The following is a 19,790-nucleotide window of genomic DNA, read 5'->3' on the forward strand; positions in this document are numbered from 1 at the left end:
AGCGCTGATAGAAAGCACCGAAGCTGAAATCGTTATAGGTACAGAAAGCTGGCTGAAGCCAGAGATAAATTCTGCCGAAATTTTTACAAAGGCACAGACGGTGTTTAGAAAGGATAGATTGCATGCAACCGGTGGTGGAGTGTTCGTCGCTGTTAGTAGTAGTTTATCCTGTAGTGAAGTAGAAGTGGATAGTTCCTGTGAATTATTATGGGTGGAGGTTACACTCAACAACCGAGCTAGGTTAATAATTGGCTCCTTTTACCGACCCCCCGACTCAGCAGCATTAGTGGCAGAACAACTGAGAGAAAAATTGGAATACATTTCACATAAATTTTCTCAGCATGTTATGGTCTTAGGTGGAGATTTCAATTTACCAGATATAGACTGGGACACTCAGATGTTTAGGACGGGTGGTAGAGACAGGGCATCGAGTGACATTATACTGAGTGCACTATCCGAAAATTACCTCGAGCAATTAAACAGAGAACCGACTCGTGGAGATAACATCTTGGACCTACTGATAACAAACAGACCCGAACTTTTCGACTCTGTAAGAGCAGAACAGGGAATCAGTGATCATAAGGCCGTTGCAGCATCCCTGAATATGGAAGTTAATAGGAATATAAAAAAAGGGAGGAAGGTTTATCTGTTTAGCAAGAGTAATAGAAGGCAGATTTCAGACTACCTAACAGATCAAAACGAAAATTTCTGTTCAGACACTGACAATGTTGAGTGTTTATGGAAAAAGTTCAAGGCAATCGTAAAATGCGTTTTAGACAGGTACGTGCCGAGCAAAACTGTGAGGGACGGGAAAAACCCTCCGTGGTACAACAACAAAGTTAGGAAACTACTGCGAAAGCAAAGAGAGCTTCACTCCAAGTTTAAACGCAGCCAAAACCTCTCAGACAAACAGAAGCTAAACGATGTCAAAGTTAGCGTAAGGAGGGCTATGCGTGAAGCGTTCAGTAAATTCGAAAGTAAAATACTAGGTACCGACTTGACAGAAAATCCTAGGAAGTTCTGGTCTTACGTTAAATCAGTAAGTGGCTCGAAACATCATGTCCAGACACTCCGGGATGATGATGGCATTGAAACAGAGGATGACAAGCGTAAAGCTGAAATACTAAACACCTTTTTCCAAAGCTGTTTTACAGAGGAAGACCGCACTGCAGTTCCTTCTCTAAATCCTCGCACCAACGAAAAAATGGCTGACATTGAGATAAGTGTCCAAGGAATAGAAAAGCAACTGGAATCACTCAACAGAGGAAAGTCCACTGGACCTGACGGGATACCAATTCGATTCTACACAGAGTACGCGAAAGAACTTGCCCCCCTTCTAACAGCCGTGTACCGCAAGTCTCTAGAGGAACGGAAGGTTCCAAATGATTGGAAAAGAGCACAGGTAGTCCCAGTCTTCAAGAAGGGTCGTCGAGCAGATGCGCAAAACTATAGACCTATCTCTCTGACGTCGATCTGTTGTAGAATTTTAGAACATGTCTTTTGCTCGAGTATCATGTCGTTTTTGGAAACTCAGAATCTACTATGTAGGAATCAACATGGATTCCGGAAACAGCGATCGTGTGAAACCCAACTCGCTTTATTTGTTCATGAGACCCAGAAAATATTAGATACAGGCTCCCAGGTAGATGCCATTTTCCTTGACTTCCGGAAGGCGTTCGATACAGTTCCGCACTGTCGCCTGATAAACAAAGTAAGAGCCTACGGAATATCAGACCAGCTGTGTGGCTGGATTGAAGAGTTTTTAGCAAACAGAACACAGCATGTTGTTCTCAATGGAGAGACATCTACAGACGTTAAAGTAACCTCTGGCGTGCCACAGGGGAGTGTTATGGGACCATTGCTTTTCACAATATATATAAATGACCTAGTAGATAGTGTCGGAAGTTCCATGCGGCTTTTCGCGGATGATGCTGTAGTATACAGAGAAGTTGCAGCATTAGAAAATTGTAGCGAAATGCAGGAAGATCTGCAGCGGATAGGCACTTGGTGCAGGGAGTGGCAACTGACCCTTAACATAGACAAATGTAATGTATTGCGAATACATAGAAAGAAGGATCCTTTATTGTATGATTATATGATAGCGGAACAAACACTGGTAGCAGTTACTTCTGTAAAATATCTGGGAGTATGCGTGCGGAACGATTTGAAGTGGAATGATCATATAAAATTAATTGTTGGTAAGGCGGGTACCAGGTTGAGATTCATTGGGAGAGTCCTTAGAAAATGTAGTCCATCAACAAAGGAGGTGGCTTACAAAACACTCGTTCGACCTATACTTGAGTATTGCTCATCAGTGTGGGATCCGTACCAGATCGGGTTGACGGAGGAGATAGAGAAGATCCAAAGAAGAGCGGCGCGTTTCGTCACAGGGTTATTTGGTAACCGTGATAGCGTTACGGAGATGTTTAACAAACTCAAGTGGCAGACTCTGCAAGAGAGGCGCTCTGCATCGCGGTGTAGCTTGCTCGCCAGGTTTCGAGAGGGTGCGTTTCTGGATGAGGTATCGAATATATTGCTTCCCCCTACTTATACCTCCCGAGGAGATCACGAATGTAAAATTAGAGAGATTAGAGTGCGCACAGAGGCTTTCAGACAGTCGTTCTTCCCGCGAACCATACGCGACTGGAACAGGAAAGGGAGATAATGACAGTGGCACGTAAAGTGCCCTCCGCCACACACCGTTGGGTGGCTTGCGGAGTATAAATGTAGATGTAGATGTAGATAAATGCATCAGCATTTGGATGTGGACACCATCCGGTCCTAGGGCAGAAGAGCCAGAAGAAGAGAGTGTGTGTTGGAGTTCCCGCTTCCGCTATTTTGAGAGGAGAAAACAAAAGGTCGCACTTCCGCTGCACGTTTCTTTGGGAGAAAGGCTGGCGGGTAATTTGAAGAGGTCTAAATCTCAGCAAAGTGTTGACCCAATGGAACACTGAGACCAGAGATCGGGGAGAAATGAGGTGTGCCAGATAACACTGTAATTCAACTCCAAACTTCTGAGGAGGGAGTGAAGGTGTTAAAAGAGCTAGTACAGCAGTCCCAGCTGGCCTTCTTGCTATCACGGATGATGCGACGGCAACGCACATGTAACTGCTTATAGCGGATACAGTTGGACAAAGTAGGATGGTGGCGAAAAACACGAAGAGCATGTCTCCGCTCGCATATTGTGACATGGCATGCCTCATTCCACCAAGTAGCTGGGAGGCGACAGGGCAAATCGGAGGTGCAAGGTATTGAACATTCCACAGCTGTAAGAATAACTTCTGTAACATTAGTGACCTGATCGTCGATGCTAGGAAAATGACAGTCATCAAATTTGTTTACCTCTTACAAGAAGGTCAAATAATGTATTGTAGCCACATCTAAAATCTCTCTGGATATTTAGACTTGAGGACATAAATCCTGGCAAACATTAATTTTCATGCTAAACATTTACTAAATTCTTCCATTATGTACTGTACATAGCCCTCAGTGGTGTCTGAAATCAGTACAGTTACACAAATACTTAATATGCAGTATTAGATATAAAAAGTGACACTGGTATTTTTCAGGTACATGCTTTTCTCCCAGTATATAGTAATCTAGAAGTAATTCCTATGCCTATAACTGTGATTGGGTTAGCACTAGACACCATTTGTCGTTAGCATGCTTTAAAAAAAATTGCCTGCTGTGACTGCTCTGCTGTTAAATGTATAACCTGACTCATTTTGCCATCCTCGAGAGCTCTGATTCATAATGGGATCTGTGAAACAGTGAGGAAAGACTATGTCAAGATAATATTGCCAGTATTGGAAGATTATGGCAGCAATCAAGATTTTTGTCATACCGTACTATTAGCCAGTCACTGCAGCAGGTGTACAATAGCCAATATATTTGTTGCAGACTATACAGTGCCATATTTTATTTATAACACTCAATTAGCAAATAAAATTAATTTTTAGTTGCACACTTTGTTAACAATGGACAAATGCTGTGTGTTATTAAAATTTTCCTGCATAAAAGGACAAAAACTCCATGACAATCTGTTGCGAGTCAAATAAAAACTGTGGTACCAAACATGGGCATTAACCTGTGATATAACTGTGTTGTGTGACATTATTGTGGCATGGCATCTTTGAAATGGATTGTGTTTGCAGATGGCGAGGTGGAGCAAGTGGTTGCACACTCTATCCAGGGATGTTTGTGTTGCTAAATTGTTTGTGAGCTATGTTAGTACACTAGCGAGCTTAACTCTGTGTGCTATTTGGTGTTTTGGGAGTTTGTTTTTGTTGGCCTGTCAGCGAGTTTCTTTGATGTCATTAGTTATTGGCTATTACTTTTAGAATTGTTAGATTGTTGTACTGTTAATGATCTGAGATTTAATTTTTGGTTTTTGTTTGATACTGGGTACAGATCAGACACAAAATCTACTACTTGTTCGTTAGTTGCTGCTATGGGCAACAATATGGCTGTTACAATTAAATTTCTCTAGTTATATGGCCTCATGAACGAAGACACTGCTTCTCACACCATGGATGAGTCCATGTGGTGGCATCAGCATGACAATATTTGGAGGTTTCTGGTTCAGTAATTGTTATTTTCTTTTTCGTTTTAGTGTGTGTGTGTGTGTGTGTGTGTGTGTGTGTGTGTGTGTGTGTGTGTGATTTCTTTGTCACCACAATATGGATGGTAAGTAGGTTTTTATGTCTTGTTTTTCTTCAGTGTACGAAGTGTAGTATGTTTGTTTAAGTAAAAATTTTCTCTGAGATGTGGGTATCAAAATTTATGTTGGAGTGGTCTTTTTATGATTTTGTGGTTTGGTTCGGTAGTTGATAGTTGAAGTTCATATGTAGCAATTTTCGAGATGGGTATCATGGTGTGTGTGTTGTAGTTATTTCAGTCTAGATATGTTTTCATATTTAATTGTACTGTTAGTTGTGGTTTATTTAAATTGTGGACTCCGTTTAAGGTTTATTAGGCATTAGTTTTATAGATCCCCACCTCCAGGCATAAACATAAGTGTTAACCGTTAATATATTCTGTCAAGGCAACACAAGTTTTCATATGTTTGTTTTGCCAAATTTTTGTTGTATATTCTCACATTCCCTCAAAGACAATTTGGTTATCCAGTACATTTTACCAATTTCCTATTATTTTTCCCTTTAAACTCTTGCCCTCTTCAATACCTACCTTTTTTAGCTGACATTTTTGTTCTTCTGTTTTCCTGTAACAAATTTTGCTACTTCCAATAAATAATAACCCCTTTCATATGAGTGTGTATGAGATCATGAATATGCTATCATACGTATCTTGCGTATCTCAATCTTGCTAAATAAATTCCTATAAAAATAATTTGAAATTTCCTGTCTGCAAAGTTAGGTTGTTCCCAGCTTTGTATCTGTTTTCACTACGCACATTTCTGTGCTATAATCAATTGAAATTCTACAGTGGCGAAGGACTGCCACATCACATATAATTGCTTTATTTTTTGATAAAATATAGTCAGTTCCATTTTTAGTCCCGGTCATGACCACTTTCAGTGTGGTTTCATCTGGGAAAATATGTTTAGAACATAGCCTGCATGTTGCTGTACACTCTACTAATGACCCCTGTCAGTTTTGATAACACAACTGATTTTTCTCACTGAAGAGCTGGTCATGAGTATTAATCCTATTATAGAAAAAAAATTCTACATCATCATTACATAATAGGATTTTCTGCCATTTATATGTTTCTTCAACTCTTTATTGAGGTCTTCTACTTCCCTATCACAAAACATATTGGAGCAGACCTGAATGATTTACACAGAAACTGTTGTTTATTGTTAACAAAATACTTGCTAGTTGATCTGAACTTTCTTCAATATCTGTAGTACTATTTTTAAATTCCTTGTTTTTTAATAAACAAGTAAATTTCCTCCATGCTCTGTCCCTCTCCAATAAAAAAAAGCCCCAACTTTAATTCTATTGGCCTTAATTCTTAGGCTCACTTCTGATAACCCTACTATATCCCACATAATTTCATTTTATTCCTCTTTCAACTTCACTAACCTATCATCAAATCGTAGAGTCAGTAGAGTTAAGAGATGGTGACGAACTTGGGAGGGCACTTGAATGGAACAGACAGTGTCCTGAAAAGAGAGAATAAGATGAAGATCAATAAAATTAAAACAAGAATAATGACATGTAGCAGAAGTAAGTTGGGTGATGGTGAGGGAATTGGATTAGGAAATGAGACACAAAAAGTAACAGACGAGTTTTGCTATTTTGACAGCAAAGTAACTGATGATAGCTAAAGCAGTCAGATACAGAATGCAGACTGACAATAGCACGAAAAGCACTTCTGCAGATCAGGAATTTGTTAACATCTAATGTACATTTAAGTATTAGGAAGTCTTTCCTGAAGGCATTTGTCTGGAGTGTACCCTCATATGGAAGAGAAATGCAGACAATGGACAATTCAGGCAAGTAGAAGATAGAAGCTTTTGAAATGTGGTGCTACAAATAAATGATGAAGATTAAATGGGTATATCGAAAAACAAATGATGAGATACTGAACCAGAATGGGGAAAAGGGAAATTTACGGCACAACATGACTAAAAAAAGTGACTGAATAATGGTGCACATCCTAAGGCATCAAGATATACAGAGTTTGGTAATGCACCGAAGTGTGTGGTGGTGCAAACTGCAGAGGGGGAACAAGACTTGAATACAGTAAGCAAGTTCAAATGAATGTAGGTGGTGGTAGTTATGCAGTGAGGTTTAAAATTGGACAGATTACCATTGAGAGATGTATCAAACTAGTCTTTGTACTGAAGACCACACCACCACCACACCATCACCAAAACAACAACAACAACAATCTCTGGCTTACCCATAATACATTTAGTCAAGAAGGAAGCAAAGTGACTCAGAATACTGCATGCAATTTGGCTCAGAGAGCAGCTATCCATATTTTTTTCTCCTCTATGTGACTCGACAAAATATTTTTCTTATGGCTATTAACAACAACATGATGCAAATGTCAGGACTGGATACGGAATCTTCCCTGGTTGATCTCCTCGATTGTCACAAATGTGAAACTGACGCTTGTGTGCTAGTTCTTAGAAGATTCATTTTTTGCAGCCCCAACCTGACTTATAGTTTAGTAGTGTTAAATGACAGATTAAATTTTGTATTAGCAACCCTGACACATCATACAGGAAACAAATATCAAATCTAATGATGTAGGTATTGAAACTCTGATTGGTGATACACACAAAACATGTAGGATGGCTGACTTAACAACCAGTTCTCACCCAGCCTTGTAATACCAATCACCCTACTGGCTAATGTAAACAAATGATATAAAAGTGAAGCCATCAATATTCAAATACCTAACTGGGCAGCAGCATTTTTCATTACCTAATAAAGTTTACATGCTTGTGCCTTCTTCTACATCTCATGTAGGTACAACAATATGTTGTCATAAGTGGACAATGCTCTGGCAGAGAACTTGTTTATAATCCACAGGAATATATAATTGAATAGGAATCCTTTAATATCAATTGTCTTCTCAACTACCAACATAAACAGAATATCTCTCTTATTGATGGACAAGTACTTCCAGTCAGTCTCAGGGTAACAGTGATTTTGTGCCAAACTACAAATCTGAGGGTCATGAATTCAATCCCTGTAGAATTTTAATCAGTCACTTGTTATTTTTATCACTGCTAGCAGTGGTTGTTATGTGGAAACTGGCGAATTGCACAGTGTTCTGGAATCCACATTAAACTGGAAATATCTCTATAACTGGGTGAATAAGTCAGTTTAAAGGTCAGAGGAAGGTGAGATATACTACCCCCAATAGAGCCATGTCCAGTAAGGCACAGTGGTGTAGAGATCAACCTTTGGGTTGATAAAAACATCTGTAACCATGTCATAATTAGTTTCTCTCTATTTTACAATTATTTATATTACAATCTTCTGTGCAAGTTTAATAAGTTCTCTCCTATACCAGTATCCCAAAAGTTTTCATTTTAATTGAGGCATTTGAGCTATTTGATTCTTCGATAATTTTAAGTTCTATTGACACATTTTTTTAAGCATCAAATAATAGCATATTTACAATATTGTATTTCTGGATAGCTGACAGTTAGCTATACTTGAAATGAAATAATATTATTCTTTTAAGCTTTCGTTTTTCTTGAGTGGGTAAGGTACTTCGAAATTATAACAGTGATAGTTAGAACCTGACACTTTTGTTTTTCTTGTGCTGCACAAGATAAATATTCGTTTGTGTTTGTTTTGTCAAATAGTAAACAAAAGACCGTTTGTCTTTCACTGCGCAGTTGCCACTGTTGTTCTTCATAGCATTATTTACGAGGTGGTGATGACTCAGCAACAGTTTAATAAAGGCACAATGTGGCATCCACAGCATGCAGCGAACAATTTTGTAATTTAACTCGAACGGTTTTCTATCGTTCAAGAGCTGTATATGTGAAGTAATGTTGTTTAATACTTTTATCTTACCGAAATACATTCTTCAGATTGAGCCCAAAGCTGAATATTGTTCTCCGCTGCAGAATTCACGACGAGGCATGCTTCATCAATGTTCAGCACAGAAGTATTGCAGTTTATAACGCTGTTTAAAATATTTAATTGCGCCATTCTTAACAGAGAATTTCAACTGCACGTCATAAAGTAATAGTAAACACTCACAAAATCACATGTAAGAACATCACAGGCTACTGTGCAAACAACACAAACAAATCTATGCGTCACCCATCATTAATACTTCACATGACACAACTGTCATCACAACGCCACAGTGACTGTACCAAGCAGAGTGTACCAGGCTGGCCAACATTAGCGTCAGCTGCTCGAAATTTTTGAGATTTTCTATAGTGTCAGTTGCAATGAACTACGCATTTCTTTTAAAGTCTCGCTACCTTCAGTTTCACGGAAGAAAATAATATTTATCTATACGGGTTTTTCTATGTTCGAAGTGTTATCTCTCTAATCAAGATTCGGTCATTAGATTCAGAATGCACGGATACAATAACATGTGAGTTCTCCAACTGTTTTTACGACCTTATACTGCACGAGTGGCTAACTATTCAGATTAGAGAAATGTCCCGGTGTCCCTTTGCGCACAAAAGAAAGTAAGGGAAATAATAGGGAATAACTGATAATTGGAAAGAAAAGTGGAGAAACAGAAAATGCGATATGCATTTAAGTATGCACTTTTCATTGTAAAATCATGTAGGATAGAGAATTGCGACACTAAATGAAGAAAAACGCTTGAAGTACAAATAAACATACAATTAAAGACAATTACAATCGAATCGAGAAGCCTTACCTAGCACTTTATGGCTGTAATAGACAAGAGAAAAGCTTAACAACTAATGAAATTCAGTTTAAAAGAAGCCTAAAGGATTTATTGGTGGCCAACTCCTTCTACTCTATTGATGAATTTCTTAGTAAAACCAACTGATTTGTATATAAGTACAACATAACTTCTGCACAATTTCAGTGCAGTAATGTGTTCACTGAAAATTTGTGTGTGTGTGTGTGTGTGCGTGTGTGTGTGTGTGTAAGTATAATCTAACTTCTGCACCATTTCAGTGCAGTAATGTGTTCATTGTAAATAAGTATTACAGTAGTTGTATTACATGTTTATTACCTTATAAATAAATAAAAAACTTTTTTATTTTAAATTCAGTGCATTAGTATTTGTAAAATGACTCTTAGTGTTCATTAAAAAATGACGATCATTCCACTTGGGACCTGTGGAATGGCACATTAGCTTATTTGTTTTAGTTGTAAATATTTGTCATGTGTTGTTGTTTTTCTGACATGTTCCACATCCTGGAGGACCTCCTCACTACGGATCAATTGGAATGAAAATAAATCTAATCTAATCTAATCTAAAACAAGGTCGTACAAACTACACACAATTAAGTCTCTCTCCTCGACATCCAAGTTTTGAACCAACAAATCAAAATTCCAATTTATAAAGAAATGGAAGTGCCTCGAATTGTCGTAACAAATAACGTGAGCTGGAACGGTGCTTCCGTTCTCCGTATTCGAACAAAAACGCTATAGTCCGATTAAAATTACTTGATAGTTGACTTCTGTCCCCGCAAGAGCGTTGCTACGTCGGCCGCCAGCTACAGCTCGGTTGAAGATAACACATGAACACGGAGAGCCACTTCACAAGTACTGTTTGTCCATGTGTAATGCGGAGCAATCCTGGAAGCGGCCACCGCGAGGTATGACTGTAATGCGAGATTCTCTGCCTACAGCGATTTTAAGTGCCCAATGACTGAACGATGTGCAGTCTCGTGATGCACAACGTATCCGAGAAGCCCAGCAGCTTCCATACTAGCAGTCTGCTGCTTGTTGCACTGGTAGCCATTATCGAAAGTGCCATTTTTGCTCTCGTTTCGCTCGAACGACGTTCAGGGAACCGCACGACTGTCTTGGCGTAAGTCGATGACGGACAATATTTTTCTTGTTCGTTGAGTTTGTTTGTTTGCTTAGTTCTTCGCATTGTGGGTGACAATAACTCTGGAAGTGTGTCAGGTAAACCTGGTCCATCGTATGTGAGAGCAGACGATCCGTAATTTAAAGAAAGGCTTTCAAGAATTATCGATGAAGTAGGGAGTGACATACCCGGCTTTGAATTTTCTGCCGTAGTGGATGGTGATTTTATTCACAGTGAACATGACACGGAATCCAGCGTGTCTGGCGAGCGTGAAAGTGTCGAGGAAACGGTTGAAGGAGAATCAGAAAGCGAGAAGATGAAGAACGTGCTAGAAATACTTCTATAGCAAGGTCCAGGTGGTCGGTAGTAGAACGAAACAGAAACATCAGAATTGCAGCTCGTAATATATTGATGATACCAACACTTCGATACTACACTCCTGGAAATGGAAAAAAGAACACATTGACACCGGTGTGTCAGACCCACCATACTTGCTCCGGACACTGCGAGAGGGCTGTACAAGCAATGATCACACGCACGGCACAGCGGACACACCAGGAACCGCGGTGTTGGCCGTCGAATGGCGCTAGCTGCGCAGCATTTGTGCACCGCCGCCGTCAGTGTCAGTCAGTTTGCCGTGGCATACGGAGCTCCATCGCAGCATGCCGCGACAGCGTGGACGTGAACCGTATGTGCAGTTGACGGACTTTGAGCGAGGGCGTATAGTGGGCATGCGGGAGGCCGGGTGGACGTACCGCCGAATTGCTCAACACGTGGGGCGTGAGGTCTCCACAGTACATCGATGTTGTCGCCAGTGGTCGGCGGAAGGTGCACGTGCCCGTCGACCTGGGACCGGACCGCAGCGACGCACGGATGCACACCAAGACCGTAGGATCCTACGCAGTGCCGTAGGGGACCGCACCGCCACTTCCCAGCAAATTAGGGACACTGTTGCTCCTGGGGTATCGGCGAGGACCATTCGCAACCGTCTCCATGAAGCTGGGCTACGGTCCCGCACACCGTTAGGCCGTCTTCCGCTCACGCCCCAACATCGTGCAGCCCGCCTCCAGTGGTGTCGCGACAGGCGTGAATGGAGGGACGAATGGAGACGTGTCGTCTTCAGCGATGAGAGTCGCTTCTGCCTTGGTGCCAATGATGGTCGTATGCGTGTTTGGCGCCGTGCAGGTGAGCGCCACAATCAGGACTGCATACGACCGAGGCACACAGGGCCAACACCCGGCATCGTGGTGTGGGGAGCGATCTCCTACACTGGCCGTACACCACTGGTGATCGTCGAGGGGACACTGAATAGTGCACGGTACATCCAAACCGTCATCGAACCCATCGTTCTACCATTCCTAGACCGGCAAGGGAACTTGCTGTTCCAACAGGACAATGCACGTCCGCATGTATCCCGTGCTACCCAACGTGCTCTAGAAGGTGTAAGTCAACTACCCTGGCCAGCAAGATCTCCGGATCTGTCCCCCATTGAGAATGTTTTGGACTGGATGAAGCGTCGTCTCACGCGGTCTGCACGTCCAGCACGAACGCTGGTCCAACTGAGGCGCCAGGTGGAAATGGCATGGCAAGCCGTTCCACAGGACTACATCCAGCATCTCTACGATCGTCTCCATGGGAGGATAGCAGCCTGCATTGCTGCGAAAGGTGGATATACACTGTACTAGTGCCGACATTGTGCATGCTCTGTTGCCTGTGTCTATGTGCCTGTGGTTCTGTCAGTGTGATCATGTGATGTATCTGACCCCAGGAATGTGTCAATAAAGTTTCCCCTTCCTGGGACAATGAATTCACGGTGTTCTTATTTCAATTTCCAGGAGTGTACATAGCTGGATTAGTGCTGACTCGCTGTATGGTTCGCATAAATATTGACTTTGCTGTACCATATGTTCAAAGAATTGCATGGTAGTGGGGAAATTTGAGTTTTCAAAATTCGGTAGGCTGATTAACTGATCCTTAATACTGCGTTGCGTCGTTTTCGACCACTACACTTACTGAAAAGCATTTTGAAATTCTTCGAGTGAGTAACATTCTCTAGCGATCGATCTCATTCGAGTTGCCGGTTCGCCTTCTAAAAAGCTGCAAACAAATTCTAGCTTGTGCATTACAGGGCGGGTTGGTGGAAATGGAAAAGAAAGTTGTTGTATCCAGTCCAAGGGTTGAATTTGTGTTCTGTCGTTCTCAAATATCTTAAATTTCCTAACGGATAAAAAGTGTTTGTAGTCAAAGTTATCGTCCCTAAATGTTTGAGCAAGATCAAGGTTGTATAAGATTGTGTTTGTCAGCATCTGTTCGGAATCTAAGTCACTTACTCTCTTCAATCTACCTAAGTTGTGTTGGCTATGGGAGTGTGACAAATGGCCAGCATGTGGCGTATGCTGTGAGATGTTAGCGGCTGAAACGTTTTCCATTTCTGTGACTTCATGCTGTAAAGATGACATTTTGCGACGTAACCTATCATTGGGTGTACCTAACTGACTGATTGTTTGCTGCATATGTTGAAATATGTTGAAAGGAGTTACGTAAGCTTTCTGATCCTGCAGTTGCTACGCTACTGGCCATTAAAATTTCTACACCAAGAAGAAGTGCAGGTGATAAACGGGTATTCATTGGACAAATATATTATACTAGAACTGACATGTGATTACATTTTCACGCAATTTGGGTGCATGGATCCTGAAAAATCAATACCCAGAACAACCACCTCCGGCCGTAACAACGGCCTTGATACGCCTGCGCATTGAGTCAAACAGAGCTTGGATGGCGTGTACACATACAGCTGCCCATGCAGCTTCAACACGATACCACAGTTCATCAAGAGTAGTGACTGGCCCATTGTGACGAGCCAGTTCCTCGGCCACCACTGACCAGACGTTTTCAATTGGTGAGAGATCTGGAGAATGTGCTGGCCAGGGCAGCAGTCGAACATTTTCTGTATCCAGAAAGGCCCATACAGAACCTGCAACATGCGGTCATGCATTATCCTGCTGAAATGCAGGGTTTCGCAGGTATCGAATGAAGGGAAGAGCCACAGATCGTAACACATCTGAAATGTAGCGTCCACTGTTCCAAGTGCCGTCAATGCGAACAAGAGGTGACCGAGACGTGTAACCAATGGCACCCCATACCATCACGCCGGGTGATACGCCAGTATGGCGATAACGAATACACGCTTCCAATGTGCGTTCATCGCGGTGTCGCCAAACATGGATGCGACCATCATGATGCTGTAAACATAACCTGGATTCATCCGAAAAAGTGACGTTTTGCCATTCGTGCACCCAGGTTCGTCGTTCAGTGCACCATCGCAGGCGCTCCTGTCTGTGATGCAGCGTCAAGGGTTCAGATGGCTCTGAGCATTATGGGACTTAACTTCTGAGGTCATCAGTCCCCTAGAACTTAGAACTACTTAAACCTAACTAACCTAAGGACAGCACACACATCCATGCCAGAGGCAGGATTCGAACCTGCGATCGTAGCGGTCGTGCGGTTCCAGACTGTAGCGCCTAGGACCGCTCGGCTACTCCGGCCGGCAGCGTCAAGGGTAACCGCAGTCATGGTCTCCGAGCTGATAGTCCATGCTGCTGCAAACGTCGTCGAACTGTTCGTGCAGATGGTTGTAGTCTTGCAAACGTTCCCATCTTTTGACTCAGGGATCGAGACGTGGCTGCACGATCCGTTACAGCCATGCGGATAAGATGCCTGTTATCTCGACTGCAAGTGACACGAGGCCGTTGGGATCCAGCACGGCGTCCCGTATTACCCTTCTGAACCCACCGATTCCATATTCTGCTAACAGTCATTGGATCTCGTCCAACGCGAGCAGCAATGTCGCGATACGATAAACCGCAATCGCGATAGGCTACAATCCGACCTTTATCAAAGTCGGAAACGTGATGGTACGCATTTCTCCTCCTTACACGAGGCATCACAGCAACGTTTCACCAGGCAACGCCGGTCAACTGCTGTTTGTGTATGAGAAATCGGTTGGAAACTTTCCTCATGTCAGCACGTTGTAGGTGTCGCCACAGGCGCCAACCTTGTGTGAATGCTCTGAAAAGCTAATCATTTGCATATCACAGCATCTTCTTCTTATCAGTTAAATTTAGCGTCTGTAGCACGTCATCTCCTTTTAATGGCCAGTAGTGTATAACAAACATTCTATATATTTTCAATAAAAATTCACAGCAGTTCTATATTCTTGGGGCTAATGCTACAATTGATGAAATGCGAATCAGCTTTAGAGGACGCTGTAAGTTCAGAATTTATATTCCATCTAAACAGGCGAAGTACGACCCGAAGCTTCAATGCCTCGCCGGTTGTAAGAGTAATTATGTCTTCGACACCTGTCTCTACTTAGGAAAAGGTTCCGATGGACCAGGACTTAACGCCAGACGAGAACAAATACGCCGTTCCCACTCAGGCTGTCCTCTGACTGTGCAAGCCAATAGCACATAGCAATCGAAAAATTAACGCAGATACATGGTATGTGTCAATAGAACTTGCAGACGTGCTACGAAAAAATGGTTTAACCATACTTGGAACAATCTGAAAGGACCGTAAGAGAATTTCGGCGTCTTTGTTGCCTTCCCGTGGATGTTAAGTTGGAACAATGCTGTACGCATTTACCAAACACATCACGCTGATTTCCCACGCATCTAAGAAAAGGAAGATCAGTAATTATAATATCAACACTGGATCACTCCGTAGAAGATGATGGGGAAAATGAAAAATCTGTAACTATAGCCCCCTATGACAACACAAAGGGCAGTGTTGATACTGTAGATTGAAAAGAGTGGTAAATATTGTTCAAGCTACCGTACACGACGCTGGCGCATGACTGTGTTTTTCCGTGTTCTTGTTATGAGTGCTAACAAGGCATATATTTTTCATAGTCTTGCAAGGAAAGAACTGTACTTATTAGAATGAACTTTATACAGCTCTGGCGAAAGAACTGATCAAACCTTCACTGCGCGAAAGAATAGAGAACAAACACCTTCCACTAGAGCTGAGATTTTCTGTTGGTTGAGTCTAGGAAATGAAACAACAAACTTGCTTGGATGGAAGGAAGATATGTCGCATTTGTCCACCAAAAAGTAAGAGTAAGACAAGCTGTTTGTTTCGCAAGTGCACGGTCCCAATATGTTTGGAACGTTCAAGTAAGGTGTGTCTGCAGAGTGTGAGAGGTGACGCAAAATGTGGCCTCTTTCAGTTTTGCAGATTTTTTTCTGTGTAATTCACTGTCGAGAATACTCATTAATTTTAACACTGATAGTACCTGTTCATCAGTAACCTTCAACAACCAAGTAAGGAACTACACTTAAATACACTGAAGCGCCAAAGAAACTGGTATAGGCATGCGTATTCAAATACAGAGATATGTAAATGGGCAGAATACGGCCCTGTGGTCGGCAACACCTGTATCATACAAGTGCCTGGCGCCGCAGTTGTTAGATCGGTTACTGCTGCTAAAATGGCAGGTTATGGTTCAAATGGCTCTGAGCACTATGGGACTTCTGAGGTCATCAGTCCCCTAGAACTTAGAACTACTGAAAACTAGCTAACCTAAGGACATCACAAACATCCATGCCTGAGGCAGGATTCGAACCTGCGACCGTAGCGGTCGCACGGTTCCAGAATGTAGCGCCTAGAATCGCTCGGCCACCTCGGCCGGTCAATGGCAGGTTATCAAGTTTTAAGTGAACATGAACGTGGTGTTACAGTCGGCGCAAGAGCGATGGGACACAGCTTCTCCGAGGTAGCGATGAAGTGGGGATTTTCGCGTGCGACAATTTCACGAGTGTACCGTGAATATCGGGAAACTCGTAAAACATCAAATCTCCGACATCGCCGTGACTGGTAAAAGATCCTGAAAGAACAGGGTCAACGATGCCTGAAGAGAATCATTCAATGTGACAGAGGTGCAGGCGGTGATTGGGGTTTCTTGGATATGTGAAAGACACATTTCCTTCTTGTCTCCTGCATGTGATTCAAAGTCAATGAAATGGAGCCGTTGAAGTGTTCATCCGTGGGCTCTGTTTATGATAATTGGATACCCCTGTGCACTGAAAACTAACTTGGCTGTTTCAGTTACCCTTGATCTTGCTGCCTGATATGTTGACGGTAGTTAAAGGGAGTGCTAGTGGCGCACAATCAATAGGCATGAAGCCGTATTTAATGCATACCAAGTAGTACGTAAGTTTGTGCCTGGCGTTCAGAAGCGGGCCGAAATATTTTCCCTAATTCCTTTTCTATTTTATTATTTTATTTGTTGTTTTAGAGGTTGCCTAATCAAATCTTAAGAGCCACTGTCACATATGTTAAGTCTGCTTAAGGTTCATTTCTGCCACGTAGAATTAAAGTTTATTGATAACTGTTGGGTTAATATCCTTGTGCATCTGTTGTGTCAGAATGTTGTCTGCCACTGACGTGTTTATGTTTCAGATAATTGGCGGTGGTCGACGCGCGCAAGCTCCGATCAGGGTATCACGGTGGAAGAGTGAAAATTAAGGACCTGGGTCGGTGTCTATAGTTATTTTGTTAACGTGCGGCAATTTCATCTTGCCGGTGGAGCATTGTGGTTTTCCGCAAGCTTACTTGTTGATCAAAGTTGACTATATTTTTATTTCACCTTCTGGTCCGTGCATCTCCTGCATCTGTTAGAACCTTTCGGTTTGATCGCTTCCATAACCAATTTATCATAAACTTGGGATGGTCCCATGTTAAGACGATTTCATATGTTATTATTATATTGAATGTATTATAATATTGTTAAATTGTCAGAAATTTTAAGACCAATTTTGGAAAGATCTGAGCTTATTGGACTTAATTGGATTAATGTTCTTTGCTGGGTCCTGAGTTACATGAAAACCAGTTTCTATGTTAAGTGAAGCATGTTTGTGATTTGATTAATTGTGGTTTTATGAGTATTGTTTTAATTATGTGAAAGTTGGCTAGGCAAATTTTGAAAGCTCTGTATTTGTTGGACTTAATGCACCCCATTTGTTATGGAAGTAGTTTTAGAGTAATGTTGTGAATTACACGAAAAACAGTATGTGAGGTTTAGTTATGGCAGTTATATTTTATTAATAATAATTTTATAAATATTGTTTTATTTAATGAAAGTTGGTTAAGCAAATTTTGGAACTTTCTCTAATAGTTGCTACAGTTAATTTGATAAGAGCAATATGTTTGAAATAAAGAAGTGTGTGGCAAATACAAACTTGATATGTGTTTAATTTCGATGTGTCAAAAGATTCCCCCACATCAGACTGTTGTTAAGTAGTTCTAAGTTCTGGGGGACTGATGTTAAGCCCCATAGTGCTCAGAGCCATTTGAACCATCAGACTGTTGTGACTGGAAACATGCCTGGTCGGACGAGTCTAGTTTCAAATTGCATCCGGCTGATGGACATGTATGGGTATGGAGACAAGCTCATGAATCCATGCTCGCGGGGGACCTACACGATGTTAGGTAGGTGTACCATTTTCCTTGGCTCTTCAGTGTATTTCGATATGTGCCACTGTAAATTTTGATCAGAATTTCGAGTGCAATATGAATAGGCCTTTTCCACAGCACCAAAACAATATTTTGTACATATATTACCATTTCTGTATAACTGAAGAGTAAATATGTAGTACTAAATGCAGAAACTAGAGCTAGATAATGGTTTTTTCGTGTTTTTCCCGCCTCCCAAACGCAGTTCACGGGACCGGACGACTGTACTTAAGTGAGAAGTACTCACGACTGCGATTAAGCGTTGAAGCTAACCTCTCACAGCGAACTCAAAACAGAAAAATTTCAGTTTACAGCGCTAAAAAACTGTACGACAATTTCACAAGTGAGAATATCAGGAATCCGATAAAACATAAAATCTCCGACATCGTTGCAACCGGAAAAAGATCCTGTAAGAACGAACCAACGAAGACTGAAGAGAATCATTCAACGTGACAGAAGTACAACCTTGCCGCAAATTGCTGCAGATTTCAATGCTGGGCCATCAACAAGTTTCAGCGTGTGAACCATTTAACGAAACATCATCAATACGGACTTTCGGAGCCAAGGGCCTACTCGTTTACCTTTGATGACTGCACGACACAAAGCTTTACGCCTCGCCTGGGCTCGTCAGCACCGACATTGGAGTGTGATGACTGGAGTCTCGTTTCAAATTGCATCCGGCGGATGGACGTGTATGGGTGTGGAGACAAGCTCATGAATCCATGGACCATCAGCAGCGGAATGTTCAAGCTGGTTGTGGCTCTATAATGGTGTGGAGCATGGTCAGTTGGAGTGATATTGGACCCCTTATATGTCCAGATACGACTCTGACAGGTGACACGTACATAAGCATCCTGTCTAATCACCTGGATCCACTCATGTCCATTGTGCATTCCGGCGGACTTGGACAATTCCTGCAGGACAATGCGACACCCCACACGTCCAGAATTGCTACAGAGTGGCTCCAGGAACACTCTTCTGAGTTTAAACACTTCCGCTAGCCACCAGACTCCCCAGACATGAACATTATTGAGCATATCTGGGATGCCTTGCAACGTGCTGCTCAGAAGAGATCTCCACCCCCTCGTACTCTTACGGATTTATGAACGGCCCTGCAGGATTCGTGGTGTCAGTTCCCTCCAGCACTGCTTCAGACATTAGTCGAGTCCATGCACGTCATGTTGCGGCACTTTCGCTCGCTCGCTGGGGCCCTACACGTTATTAGGCAGATGTACCAGTTTCTTTGGCTCTCCAGTGCAACAAGTAACTTTATACAGGATCGGACTGCCCATGTAGCCGAGATGGCGTTTGCCAGCCGCGCCCTAGCCTGTGCGGACGCTCTACCTACTATTCCTTGGTTTACGACCTGCATGTAAAATAGTTCATAGAGAGAAATGAAACAGAAAAAATTGAAAAACTGTTGACTCTGAGGCCACCTCTGAAGCTTCCCGCTATTTTCGAGCTTAAAAATTGGAAATTTTTTGTTCGTTTTCGAGCTCTTTGAGGTCGGAAAATAATAATACCGCTTTTTAATTTTTTAAAAAACAATATTTACCGATCGATTAACTGAATTGTGGCAGTCGATGTTTTCTTCGTACAAAAAAGTAATGTCTCCTCAAAAATATACTTGAAAGCTATTTTGAAGAGGCACTTTTGTGAAAACCTTTGTAGCAATATCTTCTAACTGAATTAACCGATTTTGACGGCGTTCGGCGCGGTATATTTAGTACTATAAATAGTGTCCGTTTCCAAAAAAAACGTCAGTTGTTCAGGATATCTTAAATTTACTTCGAAAAACCACTTTTTTAAAA

At 42.0% G+C, this 19,790-nt stretch overlaps 1 protein-coding gene across 1 annotated transcript in view; it reads right to left on the reverse strand.

Moving 5' to 3' along the window:
- Window positions 1-8,815, reverse strand: part of LOC126124761 (heparan-alpha-glucosaminide N-acetyltransferase-like) — a 105,881-nt gene extending 97,066 nt beyond the window's left edge. Inside the window, exon 1 of the mRNA XM_049915110.1 lies at window positions 8,508-8,815. Within this exon, the coding sequence (XP_049771067.1) occupies window positions 8,508-8,645 (138 nt within the window). The 5' untranslated portion in view covers window positions 8,646-8,815. The remainder of the gene's footprint in view (window positions 1-8,507) is intronic.
- Between the last annotated feature and the right edge of the window lie 10,975 nt (window positions 8,816-19,790).

This window comes from Schistocerca cancellata, unplaced genomic scaffold, assembly GCF_023864275.1.
Source record: "Schistocerca cancellata isolate TAMUIC-IGC-003103 unplaced genomic scaffold, iqSchCanc2.1 HiC_scaffold_426, whole genome shotgun sequence".
In the NCBI taxonomy this organism is placed as follows: domain Eukaryota; kingdom Metazoa; phylum Arthropoda; class Insecta; order Orthoptera; family Acrididae; genus Schistocerca; species Schistocerca cancellata.